The sequence below is a fragment of the Phalacrocorax carbo genome, chromosome 12 (assembly GCF_963921805.1).
Source record: "Phalacrocorax carbo chromosome 12, bPhaCar2.1, whole genome shotgun sequence".
NCBI lineage: Eukaryota > Metazoa > Chordata > Aves > Suliformes > Phalacrocoracidae > Phalacrocorax > Phalacrocorax carbo.
In genome coordinates this window covers 20,449,465-20,466,503 of record NC_087524.1, presented here as the reverse complement: position 1 = coordinate 20,466,503, position 17,039 = coordinate 20,449,465, and the positions used below count along the sequence as shown (strand labels likewise).

Below are 17,039 nucleotides of genomic sequence, written 5' to 3'. Positions count from 1 at the left end.
CCCCACCTCGAGCAGTGCCGCTGAACTGCACCAGGCCCACACGCGCACCGTGTCGTGAAATTAAGGAGCGTAACAGATCGCAGCGTATATTGTGTTGGCTTTATTCTTGTTTGCTAACTGAAAGAAAATAAGTTACTAGATCCAGCAAAAGTTACGTAGCTGCCACAAGCTAGCCGTTACCTGAGCTGGTATAAGCCCTGCCAGAACAAAGCCAATCCACCGCGAACATTTTTTGAATTGGAACCAGAAAAGCTTGTTTTCTCAGCACTTTGCATCACGGGGTCCCAGCGTGTTTGATCTGACCAAAGAATCCTTTCCAGTTTCCTTTCTCGTTGAACCATTCCCTGTTTGTTCCCTCATTACCAACTTCTGACAGCACATAAACGCTTAGTTTAGGTTAGTTTAACGTGCAGTCATCTAGAAAAAGAATAAAATGTTTCACCTCAAACGAAGAAATCCAAGACAAGTGCTTGAACTTACCTTTGACTGGCCCGCTAATGCGAAAGGAGAAAAATACGAAAGCATGGATGAATGACACACTCTAAAAGGTTTAGATGATGTTTTACTGCAGCTGGGGCACAGCTTCAAGGGAGAGAGCGTACTTCAGAAAGAGAGGACGTCAAAAGCTTCCATTTTCTCCATAGAACTTCACTGAGCACAAAAGCTCAATTAATCGTTTTTGATATAATTTATCAGAGTTAAAGTTATAACACATGCCAACAACACTGGATGCTTAGTGCCCTTTTAAAATCAAAATTACAAGTTTTTGCTTTCACTTCTTATGATCTATAACCTGCAGTAAGTGTCAATTAGATTTCCTCACTTACTTTAAATCTTCTCGTCCTTCTAATGGAACAACCTTAATTGGTTACAACCTCCACCACGCTCGGCAGCAAGGACAAGCGTTGCGCTAGCAGGGGGCTGGAGACAATGAATAATGCGACAATTTAATGGTTGCACAGGTCCTGCTTACCGTGCTGCGTGAAGAGGTCGCTGTGGACTATTTCTATCAAGCAGTAGAGCTTCTGGATCGTGAGCCGGCTCACGGGAACGTTTAGGATGAATTCAGTAAAGAGTTTGCTACATACAAAGGGACAAGTGAAAATATATTAATCTTTCTCCAAAATACATAAAAAACATCCAGTAGCACAGAAGAAGATAAACAACTACATACTTCTGGACAAGCAAACTCATTTTTTTCCCCAGACACAAGAGTTGTACACGAATTTCAGAGAAATGTGAATCGTCTGAAATACATCTGTCTAGTTATTTCTGTTGCCTTCTCCTTTTTATCTCAGTTTGACACTCTCTTCCCATGTTTCATGTAAGGTTCTAGATTTCACACTTCAGCTGTCTGTGCTATTGCCTCTTTACTTCATCACATAGCACTAGTGGAATAATACGTGACCATATAAGCCAGAAGTAAAGTGATAATTCACATTACATGTGTTCACCAACAAAAAAAAAAACCAAACCAGAAACTCACACCTTTTAGGATAAGGTACCACCACACTCAGCAGCTGAGCTCCCACATAATACAGGTTTTTAAGACTTTTCAGTAATTTTGCATCACTTCCTAAAATTGGGGTTTTTTTGTTGTTGTTGTTCCTAGTAAGCCTTAATTTCTAAGTATTATTCAGTCTCAATTTACAAACCCTAAGTGCCAGAAAAACTGTGGTGTTTGGGGTAAGCCAGGCCAAATCCTGGTATTTTTCACTTGGTAGATTTTCCCAGGACTTTTGCTGTCACATACAAATCCATGATTTAGTCCAGAAGCTCCACACAGATGTACTCCCTCGGCCCAGAGGCAGCTTAAGCGTACATGTAAAAAAGTTTACAGTGCAGGCAAGCAGAAGCTGAATACCGGGTTCCTCACGCCATTGGAACATTAGACTAGGATTATACTTACCTAGTTTATTTCTACTTGATCTTTCTTTTCCTCATTTTGACACACCAGAACACAGAAATGAAAACAGACAATGTATAGACAAGTTTGTGCAATCAAATTAGATGAACAAGGGTTTTTTTTCCCCTACTGAAACACCTTTTATCAGCACTGTGAAAGAGAAACAGATTTTTTTCCTCCAAGAGAAAAGTTCTCCTGAAATACTCATTTTGATTTGGCTTCTCTATTGTTTTGTTGTTCTAAAACATCTTCCTATCACCTTTTCTATTTACTAATAACATTCCCGCATTTATGAGCTACTGAAACATCGACCCAGCAACAGGATTCACCCAACAAAACCAGAGTTATTTTCATTAGATTGATACTTGAAAGAGTGAAGCATCAAGTATACAGCGTAAGAGTTCTGATGTCAGCTGCCTGATTGAGAACTCTTGCTATCTCGTTACACGACTGTACTCAACAAGACTGCAAGGTTTGTCAGGACATTTGTCAAGCCTTGATGCCATATGTGTTACTTTAAAAACAGGCTATTTGTGTAGCTCTAAAATATCTGCAAGGAGAAAAAAAGGTAATAAAGTGATAAAACACCTCAAGTTATCATATTTCATTGCCTCTGTATATATTTTCATATATGTGCATGTGTATATATATGCATGTCAAATATCTAGAGAAAGCTCACATTTCATTAAGTACTCACCTAAGTTCTTTTGGATCAAATACTAGTTTCACATCATTGACAATAGCTGGCAAGTATTTAAGTGCTGCCCCCTAAAAAAATAAAAGCAAGAAATAAACAAGGCTGAAATTCATACGTCTTTAAAGGGGACGCAAAGACTGCAAGAGGAGAATCACACCAGAGTAGGTTGCTTTGGCTCCACTATTGTGTGTGGCTTCAGCTGAAGCCGTGGCTTGCTCTTAGCATAGTTTTAAACTGAAACTCAATGAAAGTGAAACTTCTAGGTTTAACAAATTTAGAAGAAGAAAGAGGCATGAAAGATCAGTGCGCTGGGAAAACCGACAACTTACACCAAAACTAGAGACTTATAAAGCTCCTTCCGACACGTTACAGAAACCTCCTGGGGTATCGGAACCGAACGCCTAAGTTATGCTTCTCTAATCGCTTTTTCCCCCATCTTCTGTAGAGCTGGAGCACCTTCTCCTCATCCTCCTCATCAGCCATGCTGAAGCTATTTGGGTTTAATTTTCCCTCCACTACTTAGAATTGAAATGAAACTGCACAACTGTCATTTCTCCCTGCAGTAAGTTCTTGGCAGCCACTACTGAAACTGCAGTTCTTTCTAATTCCCCTTGAACCTGCAGTTGTCACTCCATTTCACAGTACGTAATGAAAGGGTTCAGAAGACACAAACAGATGTTTAATACTTTAACTATTGGTAGTAATTTTACCTAACTTTGTCTTTCCATTTCTTAGTAACAATTAGTAGTTATTTATTTCTAGAGAAAACATTCTTTTACAGGCATCAAGAGCAAAAATACAGCAATTAAAAATGACTGCCCAGCAATTGAATGCAATCATGCCGGGATACACTTCGGGTTAGGCAATAGTAAATGGACCTCTAGTAGCACCACGGATGAAAATCACTTCACCTACACAAACAGTAATTTCAATCAGATAAAATTGGAGTTTCTTCTTCATTTACAAATGGATTTAAATGCCCTATTTCAAATAACAGATGAGAAAATGTTCTACCTAAAAAAAACCCCTAAGACAAGAGTCTTTGGTTTTAGTCTTAACCATATTAGCTCATACATGTGCACTGTTTTTACTGGGGTTCCTCAAGTTCTTGCATCCATTGAGTACCAGACTAGAAAACCAACCCACGGTACTTCAAATATAAACCACAACAGCCAGGCTTATTTCGCTTACCTTTACATTTTCTTGGTAGTCTCAAACAGTTTGATTACAGATGTATTTTTGCCTCAGAAGGGGGCATGATTCCTTCCCCATATGCGGCGTTTCTGTTTGTGGGTTTAATTCTTAGCATTTGCAGTTTGCATCGACAAGAGCACTGTGTGCTCCCCACCCTTTTGAGTTAGAAGGAAGAGGAGCCCTTATACTTTTCTTTTTTAATCAATTCTTTTCTAGTCTGAAGTCCGTGACGTGACAAGTGGCTATACTACACGACTCCACGGTCAGAGGAATTCAAGAGACAGAAAAATTCTATTTAAGAGTAGTTGTTAATAGTAGGAAGAGCCACAGGGAGACAGACTCAAGGAGTATTGCCTCGTCGGTATGTACAAAATCACTTGTCTATTTTCAAACAACTACACTTTCCTGGCACTACCCTGGTAATTTTAAATCAAATTCCACCCTTCTTGCATGCCGAAGGTCAATTGTTTGATTACTGTCTAAGGGACATCTCGGTCCAAGTTGTTAAGCAAAAATGGAGGAAAAAAAAAGTTCAGAATCCACTACCAATCAAATACTTTGTCTTTCCAGCTAAAAATACAAGTACCATTAATGATTAATACGTACTATTTTAGAGCAAAGTTCAGGTATATTATACAGTATAATTATTTTAATTAAATCATTTGCATATCTTAAGATTAGCAGAGGTATCAGCAATACAAAGTATGCCTTTCCTTGAATAATGTATGAAGCAATTATTAATTTACATATTTCTCAATAAAAATGCAGGTTAAAGTGATTTTGGTTAGATGGCTTAAGAAAGCATATATCCATGTCCAAAACTGTACCCAAAAGCACAGGTTCAGGCAATTCTGTCCTCTAGATTACAAAGCACTACTGGATTCTTCAGGAATTTTATAAGCTTTGCTATTCCAGCACGTACACAAGTGGCTCAAGTGAGCACTGAATAGAGCCCTGGAAACGTCGCCCATCCTGGAGGAAAACACCAGGCTACCGCAGCCGAGCAAGTTTCTAGTTAAAATATTACATACTTAAAACTTAAGCCCACACTACACTCACCTTCAAACGAGCTCATATAGCCTTCTGCAAGGTGAGTATACAAATTTCTTTTTCATTGAATATTCATGATTACAGAAATATTGCCAACACAGCAAACAGAACGTGTAAGGTGAGACTGTTACAGCACACGTTCAATTCTGTTCTCAAATTCAGTCTACCAACTAGGATCGAGTAAACACCCAACATTTCCCACCAGTATTTGCTCGAATAAAAGGAAAAGGTGTATTTCCACAGCACTGATACTATTTGGTGTTTGCTATTCGTTAAAAAAAAAAGGCTGTAATTTTTTCACCTGCTGAAGCATTCACAGAAACAGCAGAAAAGTGAGGATGAAAAACTTTTGAATTCACAAGGCACCAACAGTGTCTGCTCCTACAGAATGAACCCTTCAGGAGAGAAAGAAACCTGTCAAATAACTTGACATAACCAGCGTGGGAAGTTTGCCGACGCTTGCTGACCACTTTTAAAAAGAGCAAAACCCAAACGTGTCAATAGGTTAGATGCAAATTTCGAAGTGTTCCAGTTTTTATTCATAGTCCATTTAAACTGTCAGGCTTGATCATCAAACATTTCCACGTACACTTAAAGGACTACTTACATGCTCAGAAATCAAGCTCATAACTGTAATTATGCAAATAGTCCCATTATGTACACGCTTATGTGTTTTGATGGATGAGGACTCTAATGACCAGTTATAAACCACAGCCATCGCTGTGTTTTTATTTGCTTATCATTCAAATGCACGTAGCAATAAATGTTTAGTAACACATCCTAAAAAAGAGCTTGCATTTTATATCTGGAATTAAAATTTCACACTGTGATGGCACAATCATTAAAATTAACACTTTAATGACTTAAATGAAGTACTATCAGGTAAAACTATTTACAACATCAGTTTAAAGCCTGTAGTTAAAACGATTATCAGCAACTTCAGCTCTACTTTATGGACAAACCAATTAAAGTTTAATATCTTAAAATTTAAAGAAAATTGTGGAAGTGTATTTCCCAGTTTCCAATCTCAACTGACCCAATTATGAGACAGACACTAAGATCAGACAAGTAGGCTCTGCAGCCCCATGATTAAATCTGTATCTGTGGAATCCAAAGGTCTACTAAAATAACTTCTTGTTGATATTAACTCTTGTAAAAGCAGCCCTCGCCGTCGATTTTAATTTGTTAGAAGCTGCAGCTGAAAGCAGATCTTTTGTTAGCAGTAGCACAACTGCAATGCTGGTTATTCCCAGGATACTGAATACATAAGTGAGGAATATTAAATTCAGCAGATAAAAAAACCTGTTCTCATCTTTTCATATAATATCAGGAAAAAAAACCAAACAAACAATCTGTTTGGGGTTTTTTTTTCCCCTCCATGGAAATGAAATTAGATTACTTTCCACTCTTGATCAGCACTGGACAAAGGTTCAAATTCCTCACCTCTGCAAGAAGCACATGGCAAACTAAATGAAAATCTTCATTTCACAGTTACGCAGTGATGCCCAAGACACTTGAAACTTCAAAAACAGCATTAGAGACAACACAATAATGAAAAACCTTAATTCTTTGATTTTTAATCAAACAGGTTTTTGCAATAATTGCCGTGTGTTCACATTAGATACACACACAAAGCTGGAAATACCAAGCCTCACATACTTAGGTAATAATTACACATAGTTTCAAGCTGGGCTGCCATAGAACTTTTACTGCCCACAGGGGCTTCTCTCTTTGCGGAAAACAAGGGACAAATTATTCCTACCCTTATCAAGTTACAAATCATTCATTTTAAGTACTACAAACCAGCAAAGGGGAAGAATGAAAAGGAGAGAAAGCAGAGACAAGACAGAGCATCACATGAATAATGGATGTGTTTTCCCCGTTTTGAGTTAAACTGCCTTGCACACTCACTGTTATATTGACTGTCAGGGTATTGCTGGCATTTTATTCCTGGGATGTGATTCACACGTGAGTCAAGGATCGACGTGACGTCCACAAGCTCACGCCAGCCTGTGAGCGAACCAATGGCACCTGTGGCTATTATGCCTCCTTCCTCACTTCTCCCCCTCCCCACCACACACAACCATACCCACAGCTCTGCACTTACTAGTGTAAGTGTGAAATTTCCCCTTTCTATCAAAGCTATATAGAAATATGAAAAGAACCATTAACTGACACTTATTACATGAACCAGCTGCCAATACAACCTATTGAACTGCTAAGTTGATGAGTGCAGTGCTTCAAGGACACCCTTCTAAACTATAAAAAAAGGCAATTAGGTATGCCAAGAAATAAAACTAAGTGAAAATAATAAGGTCCAGAAAAGTCAAAGCTTTGCCTTAAATAGAATAAATTAAGCAATAATTGATGGTCACAGTTCTCTGCACAGCCAATACAGAGGGCAAAATCCCCAGGTTTTATCATTCCACAGAATAATTGCAACTTATTCCTTAAATCATCACAACCACCCCTCTATCTACAGCAGTCATCCTTCGCAACCTTTAAGATAAATTCATTGATGTGCTTATAATGACTTAGCAGCTAATTGTACCTTCCTGAACTACTTCTGAGCTAGCAGCTAAATAACAAAGGGGGTTTTTTTTCATGTTGAAAGAAATTCAGTGGTGGCCCGTATAAAAGATTAGTTGGGGGGTGGGGAACCCCTCAGACATGGTAAGAAGGCCAGAATAAAAAAGACCAAGTGCAATGGAGGCGTTATTTCTAACGGTGGTCCCTCCAAACATCAGTGAAGGGTCCACTGCAGTGCCCTCGCTGCCACAGGTCCTTTTTGCCTGATGGTTCATGAGACAAGAATGGGTAAGGAACAGGACCTACCAAGAGAAAAACTAGCACCTTCCTCAGATTTAAAGGTTCTAAGAGCTTCTATGACTAAAAATTTAACCTACACCAGCAATTTAGAAAACGCTTTATCCTGAAAGGAACTTTTTCTATAATTTTGGGGGGGAAGAAACCCCAAACCCTAAAAAGCCTGCCAGAGCTCTTCGACACTTGCATATATAAACTGTGTAAAATAAGACTCAGCTTCATTTTTTTTTTTGCAATAATAAATAGAATGCCAAAACCCCCAGCCCCTAAAATTACCCGGAGGACTTACAGAAAAGCTCCCGAGTTTTTAATTTCTTCATGAAGACTGGCACACATCAGCAGTCCTCCCAGAAAAGAGATGGAAGGACAGAGGCACGCCTTTTCTTCCTCTCATCAGGCAAATGTAAGCACCTCATCTTTAGGTTTTGGGACTCCCACCAGGGCGCAGGCATTCTGAATCCCTCTTCACTCCTAACAGTTTCCTCTCGGGTACCACGTAAGCCTGGCCTCCAACCCCAGCTCACTTCAAGCCCTCCCTAGTTTTAGGCTGGGAGAAGACAGAAGACAGACTAATATTTCTCAGTGGAGGCCATTTCTGCAAACCTTTGAGTTTGCTGGAGTTGGCTCCACTCATGAAAAGCAGCATTCGGTCACCCATGCCCTAAGTCACCTAGTCCACCTTGTGAAAAGCCACTTAGATTATCATTTTAAACATTGCCAATCCAACAAAATAGCAAGCCACGAAGAACACATGTACGCAGAAGCGCACACACTCAGAAACATGTTTAAGAAGCATTATAAGATTAGTACAATTACGGCATATTTCATATGCCGTTTGGAGATGTATCCTACATTTCTTGTGACTCAAAGCCATAAAGTCACGCTACAGTCTGTGCTCAGCAAGCACCGTTTGTACGCATCTCCATTACTCTGTCACACTGGTAGCCGTTAGTACATCTGAAGGCTCATGGAGTCAGAAAAATTATATTCTCAACACAGCAATTTTATTTTACTGCAACTGAACTAACACACTGATGTATTAACAAGGAGCTACAGTAAAAGGGCACCGAAAATATGGCACTATATGGTATCGTAGCATCCTTCTACCACTCGATAGAAGACGAATCCTCTACACAAACACTGTGTCACATTAAAGCACACTAAACTAAGATAGGGTAGCCTTGCTAAGTAGCTTAAAGCCATTTCTGATACGATTTTGGATAACAGATAGAAACAATGGGAGTTTTATTAATTTACTTCTGTTCATTACACGGTGGAGAGTATTGAGCAATCTTTAACAGAAAACAGAAATTACTACTGTGGTAACACCACTGGTAACTGGTAAATGAAAACAACGCAACGGAGCCTCACTAACAAAAGAAAATTCTAACTTTTACCCCATTCTTGGGTTTTTACTGACAAAGAATGTCACAAAAAGTAACTAAAGCTTCTTTACAATGGCTGTTTAAGAGAACTGCTATGCTAACTTAAGGTTGTCATCAGAATGGACAAATGGCATTTGCAAAGTATTACATAAAATGTATTCTGAGTAGCATACTACAGGTTTTGTCTGGTATTTCAGTTCATCTCTTTGTACTACATAAAAGCAAAAATACCTAATTTTAAAATGTCATTTTCTGAAGTCATTCATTTTGAACAGCACACCTAGTCCCAAAATTAAGCATAAAATCTCCTTGCCAAATACAGTGTATTCTTATGAACTCTTCTGTTTGACGAAGCAATAAATTTGTTTCACCTGACTCAATTTGTACATGATTTTCATGTTAATTTTCATCTTTTGTGTCATTTGACACAAAGCATCTACCTTCTATACAAGCATTATGCTGGATGCCATTCTGTTAAACTCATCAACCCAGTCAAATTAAGCCCCATCAGCAGCTGGATGAGACCATTTCCAGGAATGCCTAAACAACATTTTTGAGTTGCCCCAGTCTGCAGCAGTCATCCTTCCAAATGATGGAACCAGCGCCTCTGGCACAAAATTCAGTGTAAACCAGCACAAAGCATTATCACAAGTTAAGTGGCATTGCGCTTTTCTAGACATTATTGTATTCCTTGCCAGTGTAACAGCAGACTTTCCCAGATAGGTTCTAAGAGACGCAGAAACCTCAGTCCATGGTTGCATTTTGTTACTCAACTGACTTTAAACAACAGCTATAAAGCATTCAACCTGTTGGGAAAGCCCCGCAGACTAATGCAGCCTCTTTTGTTTTCTCCCTAGGTACCTCAGCATATTGTAACATATTTCCCTGTCTTCATTTAAAATTCTTTTCTGTGGCTTTAGCAAGAAATGCTTAATATTAGAGCAGGAAAAAGTATGGTATGGATGCCGAGAAATATGCATCATGTGCTAAAAGTGACAAGGGTTATTAAAAAACCACACACTCAAAAGAATTTGCATTAGTCAAATGTTATCATCTTCCGTCCCGGCTCTCTGTGGTCACATTCCAGGATAATTTTATATACACACCTACTTTACCAAGATCACTTAGAGCACAGAGAACTAACTCGGCTACCAGCCTATCTTTTTTCAGGCATCCTGAACAGCAGTACAAAGTCATGGTAACAGCAACCATCAGAGCAAACTGCAAGAACCCTGCCGAGAATAGTTCAGCTCACTCATACAAACACAGCCCAAATCAGACAGCCCTCATAAATTCGATGCAGCTGGCTCAACTGCCCTTGTTTCAGAGAGATGCAAGAATAAATTACTAGGAAACATTTGCATTTTTATCTAAACTTGAAACATCAGCTAGGCTTCAGCCGAGCTCACGCTTAAACAGTAAAAGGTTAAGGAAGTAATTCTCATGCACCAATTAGCACAAGATAGGAATAAAACCAGGAAAGCTCGCTACACTTGTAACCATTAAAAATATGTACACGTACCAAATGCTGCACACCTTATTTAATCAAGTAATTCTTAAAATCAAACTGCTACTTGAAAAACAAAGTTTAATCTCTCTACTTCTCAAACTCTAACTGCAGCCCGCTACCACTCATCATGCAAGAAAAACTCCTGTTAGCAAGAGGACCACCAAAACATCTGTCAGCTCAAATCACGGTTTGAATTTCCCTCTCCAGTTTGGGCAACTGCACACCTTAAAAAAATCAAGCGTAAAAGGCGGCCTCTGAAAGCCTGTCTCCACTGCAGTCACTGACACACAAAAATACCCCTACCAATTATATTTAGTTAACTAACCATAAAAACCACAGTGTTGTTTTGAACCTTTATACCATGCCAGCTTCTCACATTCCAACCTATAGCACTGACTCTTGCTGCCTTTACAGCCTACAATGAAAGTGGTTTTTATTCATTCTTACACCTTCATGCTTTGATTGCAATGTATTTGAGTCCACTAAGAGGTGTAAACGCTAGTAAAGCTCTGCTCAAATCGTGTTCCAAGAATATATGGAATTTTATGTATTTCTTGTAAAAATAAGTAGCCAAAGCACTATAACTCCAATTTAAAATCACCTTTTAATAATGTTTTTAAATTGTTATTATTTTGCAGTACCAAAAGCTCACAAAAGCGAACAGACCTTTACACTCTGAAAAGAAATACAGTTTTTTCCTTAAGGGCCAGGTGACCAGTTCTTCAGCCACAAAGTGACCATTAGCCACCCCGACACAGCGGGCAGCAGACGGGAGCCAGCACGGGGGTTACCTTCAGAGCCCCCTCCTCCCACCAAGACCACATCAGAAGCAGTGAAGGAGGGACAGCTGGCACAGGTATGCTTCTTCCTAACTCCAGGCCAACTCAAGGCTCCTTGGAGGACCCTGTGCAAAAGACCAGGTCAAGGCCCTTCCCCGCCCCGAGACTGGGAGCCACAGCATCCTCAGTAAAACAAACCATGGTTTTGGTGCAGTAGAGGATTTTGCAGACAGGCAGGGCTTTTGCTCTTTTGTTAGTTGTTTTTTTTCCTTTAAGTCTTGAGAAAGATTTAATCAGTGCTGCGTACAGTTGTACCGACTCGCAGACAACAGAACTGCTGAATACCACCTTTAACTCGCTCTCCACAGAAATACTCTCCATTTTGTTTCCTTAAAGGCTGAAACTGAAGTCAGGTTGGCAAAGCAACCACATATAGAAACTCTCCCTTACCCTAAGAAATTTTGAGCAGCCATAATCCAACAAATTCGAAGACTCTTTTTGTGCTTTACAACCTTAAATCCTTGTACAGTTCATAGTATTCTTTTGAGGAAACTGTTTTTTTTAAATATACCCAAAGCCTTGAAAAATTTTTTTTTAAAGGGGGGGCAATTTAAATGCAAAACATTAAGCAACTCAAGACCTGAGCTACAGTCAGAAACAGCTCATCAGCTTCCACAAGGACATAGATATTTGAATAGATAAAGAGTAATTCCTGCTAAGAAATAAGACTGCAGTCATTCATTCTCCTCCGCGCAGTGTCAGCTTGAAGGCTACCCTCACCAGATAGGCTGGAGGAGGGGTGGAAATTCAGTATAACCAGCCCAAAGAGACAAGTTGTGAACATTTCAGAAAGAACTTTCCAGTGGCAGTTCTGCTTCACGTTGATAAACTATCAAGACAGATTAGAATTTTTTGCAAGGAGAAATAGAAATATTCAAATATGTGAATTAAGCATGTCTCTTTTAGTGTGAAGCACCTTAATTTTCTATGTAGATCTTTTCAACTTCTTATCTCTCCAGACAGACTTATTTTGTATACACTTACTTAGTGTCCCCAATATATATTAAAAACAGTTAAAAAAAAAAAACCTGGAACTGCTACAGCTAGATCTGCTGATCTAAACCAGAAAACACGGGGACCCAGCAACTTATCTGCTTAACTTCAGTAGTTTTCGACAAAACTTCAGCGAGTATCCCACAGCACAAGAGACGCCCACTGCGTCACACTAATGGTTCGTATAACCCAGCACTCGTCTGCAAGGGCGGATGCCACTTACAAGGAGATGCCGTTTACAGTTCCTGTGGCCCGTTCCCCTCCTGGCTCCCCCAGCATCCTTTAGAGGCTGCACCTCCACCCACCCTTGCAGAACACCTACGACCTGCGGTTTGTAAATCTGCCTAACCCCTTCCTGGGCGTGCCGACGCTGTCTGCCTCCATAACCCCTTGTGACAGCAAGCTTCAGAAATGAAACATTTTTCTTTTACTTGTTTTAAACTAACCTCCTACTGATGTCAGTGAGTGCACCCTATTTCCAGAACTGTGGCATTTGGGGCAGAAGAGGAAGGTGCGCCATTCCCAGTCCTGGTTCTCCGTACCCCTGTAACTATTTCCTGAGGTACAGAGACCAGAACAGCACCTGGCACGCAAGATGCCGATGCACCAAGGGTATCTAACGGCAAAATGGCAGCCCTGCCACGTTCTCATTATCCCTCCGAGTGACACCCAACACCCTGTTGCTTCTTCCTGTTGCCTCCCACCACACATGGAACCGATGACCCCAGAGCGTTGGCAGTTATGACTCCGAGGCATCATCTCCCAGACTGCAACTGCCAGCTTTGGGTAGACCATCACACAGGGATTAATTACTAGGAGGCCTGGGGGCGTTGGGTTGACAGCTGGACTTGATGATCTTAGAGGTCTTTTCCAATCTTAACGATTCTATGATTCTATAATTTCCTGAGATGCACTGCCCTACATCTGTCTACCTTGAAGTTCACCTTTAGCCCACTCAGTTTTGTGAGGTCCTTCTGACGTTCCTTGCCGACAGCACGGTCCTTGGCTACCAACTCCAGATCACTGGTAAAGATGCTGAATGAAGCCTGCAGCGTCATGTCCACTTTACAAGGCTACTGACACGCTCCCAGGACTCCAACAGCTTTGTCAGGCAAGACTCACAGAAGCCATCCTCACCCTCTCTCAAAAAAAAAAAAACAAACCACCCCGCATTTATCCACCTATTCAATATTTTTATTCTTTGTAGTAGAACCACACATTTCTAGTTGCTGAAAAACTCTAGTGCTTCAGTGGGTATTTGAACATAATAAAAGCAGTCTCATGAGCTGCAAAAAGCCAATACATAATTGTTATTATGTATTCTAAGACCTAAGTAATTCGAGTGCAAAGGAGATGAAAGCAACGAATAATGAATGAAAGGTTGTCAAGGCCTCTGAAAGGCATCCACAAACACACTTCTCGGACAACCGCACGCTGGCTCATCTGTCAATGCTTCATCTACCAGCACACTTCACACAGCCAGACGCAGACTGTACCCAAGTTTGCAGAGGTCTGGATGTGAAACAATACACAGACTAGGACAGGCACTGCTGTGGTGTGATCTCTCTAGCTTTCGCTACAAAGTTTGTCTTCTTTTCCTGCATCTCAGGTGAAGACAACCAAATCTATTTTGGGGGGTATTTTTGATATTATTTTTTTTTCAAGGCATAAACTGTTGAAAAAGAAGAGAAGCTCATGTTCATCTGCCTTCCAGAAGGAGGCCTCACAAACGAGTCTTGGGAAAATAAATTTTACATTCAATCCTCGTAATCTGAAAACATCTTATTTGTAAAACACCAGCTAGCACACTCTGAGCCACTGACTCAAACCTGCCAGTTTCCATTCAGGATAGATACTTTGTCAGTAGAATGAAAATACAGCTTTCCTGAAACATGTAATATCCCTATTTTGTTATCAGATGACACAGTCTCAGTCTCTCTGCCTAAAATACTTGAACTCAGCAGCTTTATCCCCACTACCTATTTTTGCTGTGTGCTCAGCACGGTATTACTAGCGTGAGACCTGCATGTGCTCAGCTACAATGGACCGGTGTCTTTGACTTAGGTGTTTTCCTGCTGTATTCTTCCCAGCTCCCTTCAAGAGGAACCTCTCGCACTGGCACAGTACTTTGCCACTGTCCGGGTTTGCCTCCCAGCTGCTATAAAAAGTCCTTCTAATGCACAACCATGGCACGTCTGAGCAGGAGTCGTCATTTCACTTGTCCTAGGAAGGTTGGACTAGATGATCTCTGAGGTCCCTTCCAACCTGTGACACTGTCAAAACTGTCCCCAAATTCAACCCCAATTCTTAGCCCTTTTCTGATCATCATCCTTCAACTGATTCAGCACAGCTAGGTTGGGAGTTATGTCCTTTTATAAATCCTATTTGGAATCACGAGGATAACTTCAAGGTGTACCTTATCAAACACGTCCTTATGACAGTCTCTGTACTTTTCCATGGTGAAAGATTTTCGCTAACAGAACATGAGACCTGTATTGGCACAACCACCTCAGACTCCTCTGGATACAAAAATCTGCCAGTCCTATAATTCAATGCTTCTGCTCTGTGATGTCAATACCCACATTCATTTGGGGTCAGAGACCACGTTCCCAAATCCATGAGGCAGCCAATGCTACCAAAAGTAGCTACCATTTTAAAGGGACAGAAGAAGAGAGGAGTGGGGTGGAGTTTGCCGTTGGACTCACTACTGATCTTCCATTAAAAACATGTAAGGCCTAAGACTGAAGTTCCTGAACAGCCTAGGATACAAATAAGCACATAAGAATATGAGGATCTACGTTGTCCTCAGCATCTTAAAGATAATGCCTTAAAAATACCTTAAAGTTAAGGTTATACAAGTTAAATAAGCTAAACTTCATTAACCCCCTAACTTTTAAAAAATAAGTGAAGCATTGCAGCAATTTAAGTAAACTTACTCATTTGAAGCACATTCTTTATATAATCTTTATTAGAAGCACTAATCATTAATCACGTTTGAGGTAAAATGCATTTCTGGGGACAAACACAAGCATACACCTCATCGAGCACCCAGCTGTGGCTTAAGATGCAAAAGTAAAGCCAAGATGGAGACCTGTAAAGTACATACCTTCACTATGACAGTTTGATCGGAGATACTGCTCATCATCTCATTGATGGACTTAAAGAGCTGCAGCAGAGACTCCCTGAAGTCTGCTTCTCCTTTGTTTTCATAAAGTCTGAAAAATAATTAGGTTTCATAAGCACAATCTAATTAAAATGGAAATAAATTGAAGAAAAAAATCTGTTCAGATTCTGAACAGGTCATCTGACAGATGATAACTCATTGCATTACTTTCAAGTTCAAGAATTTCTACAAGTTTCTTCACTGAACCAAGAGTTTTCTTTCACAAAAACCTAAGGACAAGGCAGACTGACCAAGCTGGGTCAGCAGGAACAACAGATTTTTATATTAAAGCTTCCTATGTGAAATGCCACATCTAGTATTGTTGTTTACGCCTTCAAGTCACAGCAAATCCCTCAGCGGTGACCCAATTCCACATGCCCACGCAGCAGTGGGATGGAGTCTCTCCACCCTGCACAAGAGCTAGCAGATGTCTGGGAGGACCAATGCCAAGCAGCTCTCTGATGTGGAAGCCAGAAAGCATCCAGACAACTTGCCAGCAATCATTAAAATCTACCAGTGGCCTAAGGTGAGTGACCTTAAGCTCTGTGAAAGGAAGAAAAAAAAGCCTATCAACCCACTATCTGCTAAGAAAAAAAACCCAAACAAATAAAAAACAGCCAGCCAAAAAATAATTTTAAATTTTTTTTCCATAGAAAGGGAGCGCTAAATTTAAAATACATTCCACCTCTAATTTCTGGTTCCCTGACATTAAACTAGTTAAGGCTCAGTTTCCTATACAATCAGTACAGATGCCACAGAAGAACAATTAATCCACTACTGAAGTTTGCAAGGCAGGTCCCTGTTACTTCAGGCAGGGCTTTTCAGAGCTGATCTGCCCACAGTGACCCTCTCCAACCCCCAATGCTTCCAGGGGGATATAAACTGCCCTAAGGCTGAAGAACACCAAAGACAAAAAAAATATACAGCCAAGCTGAAGACCTTGGTCCACTTCATTACAGCACAGGAATGAATGTTCCTGAAACTGCCTCAAATATCTTAAATGCAGCAGGATCCCTGGTTCAGGTGTAGGATGAGATAATTCTCACCAGAAATGGAAAGGGAGTGGGAGGAGACCACTAGTTCCACATAATTCATTTAAATTTTCTTCCCCCCTTTGGCAATATATGTAACTCACCTACATATGGGCTGCTCCAAATATGCTTCTTGAACTTCAGCTATAGACTTAACTTGACCCCCACCAAAAAAAGAGTAAGATCAGTGCTTAAAAGCAGCCCAGGAGAACCTGGCATCCAGGTCAAATCTAAAGAGGGGTGTTTATAAACACCAGATGGGACTTCTCCCCCAGCTAAAAGCCCACGCTTACCCAGTTGGCTTTGATTGCCTCCAAGAGCCTCATCCAACAGCAGCTGGGCTTTCAAAGCCCTCCCTGGTTCCACTAGCTCTCTCCCTGAGCTCAGCTAAACATTTGCACCAAGACCCATTAGAGCAGCTCCTACCAAAAGTTTGATTCCCCTC

At 40.5% G+C, this 17,039-nt stretch overlaps 1 protein-coding gene across 2 annotated transcripts in view; it reads right to left on the bottom strand.

Moving 5' to 3' along the window:
* DOCK1 (dedicator of cytokinesis 1) overlaps window positions 1-17,039 on the bottom strand; it is a 316,638-nt gene that overhangs the window by 230,006 nt on the left and 69,593 nt on the right. For both annotated transcript variants that reach the window (XM_064464378.1, XM_064464379.1), the window contains exons 23-25: window positions 15,507-15,615; window positions 2,604-2,674; window positions 974-1,080 (exon numbers count right to left, since the gene is read on the bottom strand). In XM_064464378.1, coding sequence (XP_064320448.1) covers window positions 974-1,080; window positions 2,604-2,674; window positions 15,507-15,615 — 287 coding nt within the window. The remainder of the gene's footprint in view (window positions 1-973; window positions 1,081-2,603; window positions 2,675-15,506; window positions 15,616-17,039) is intronic.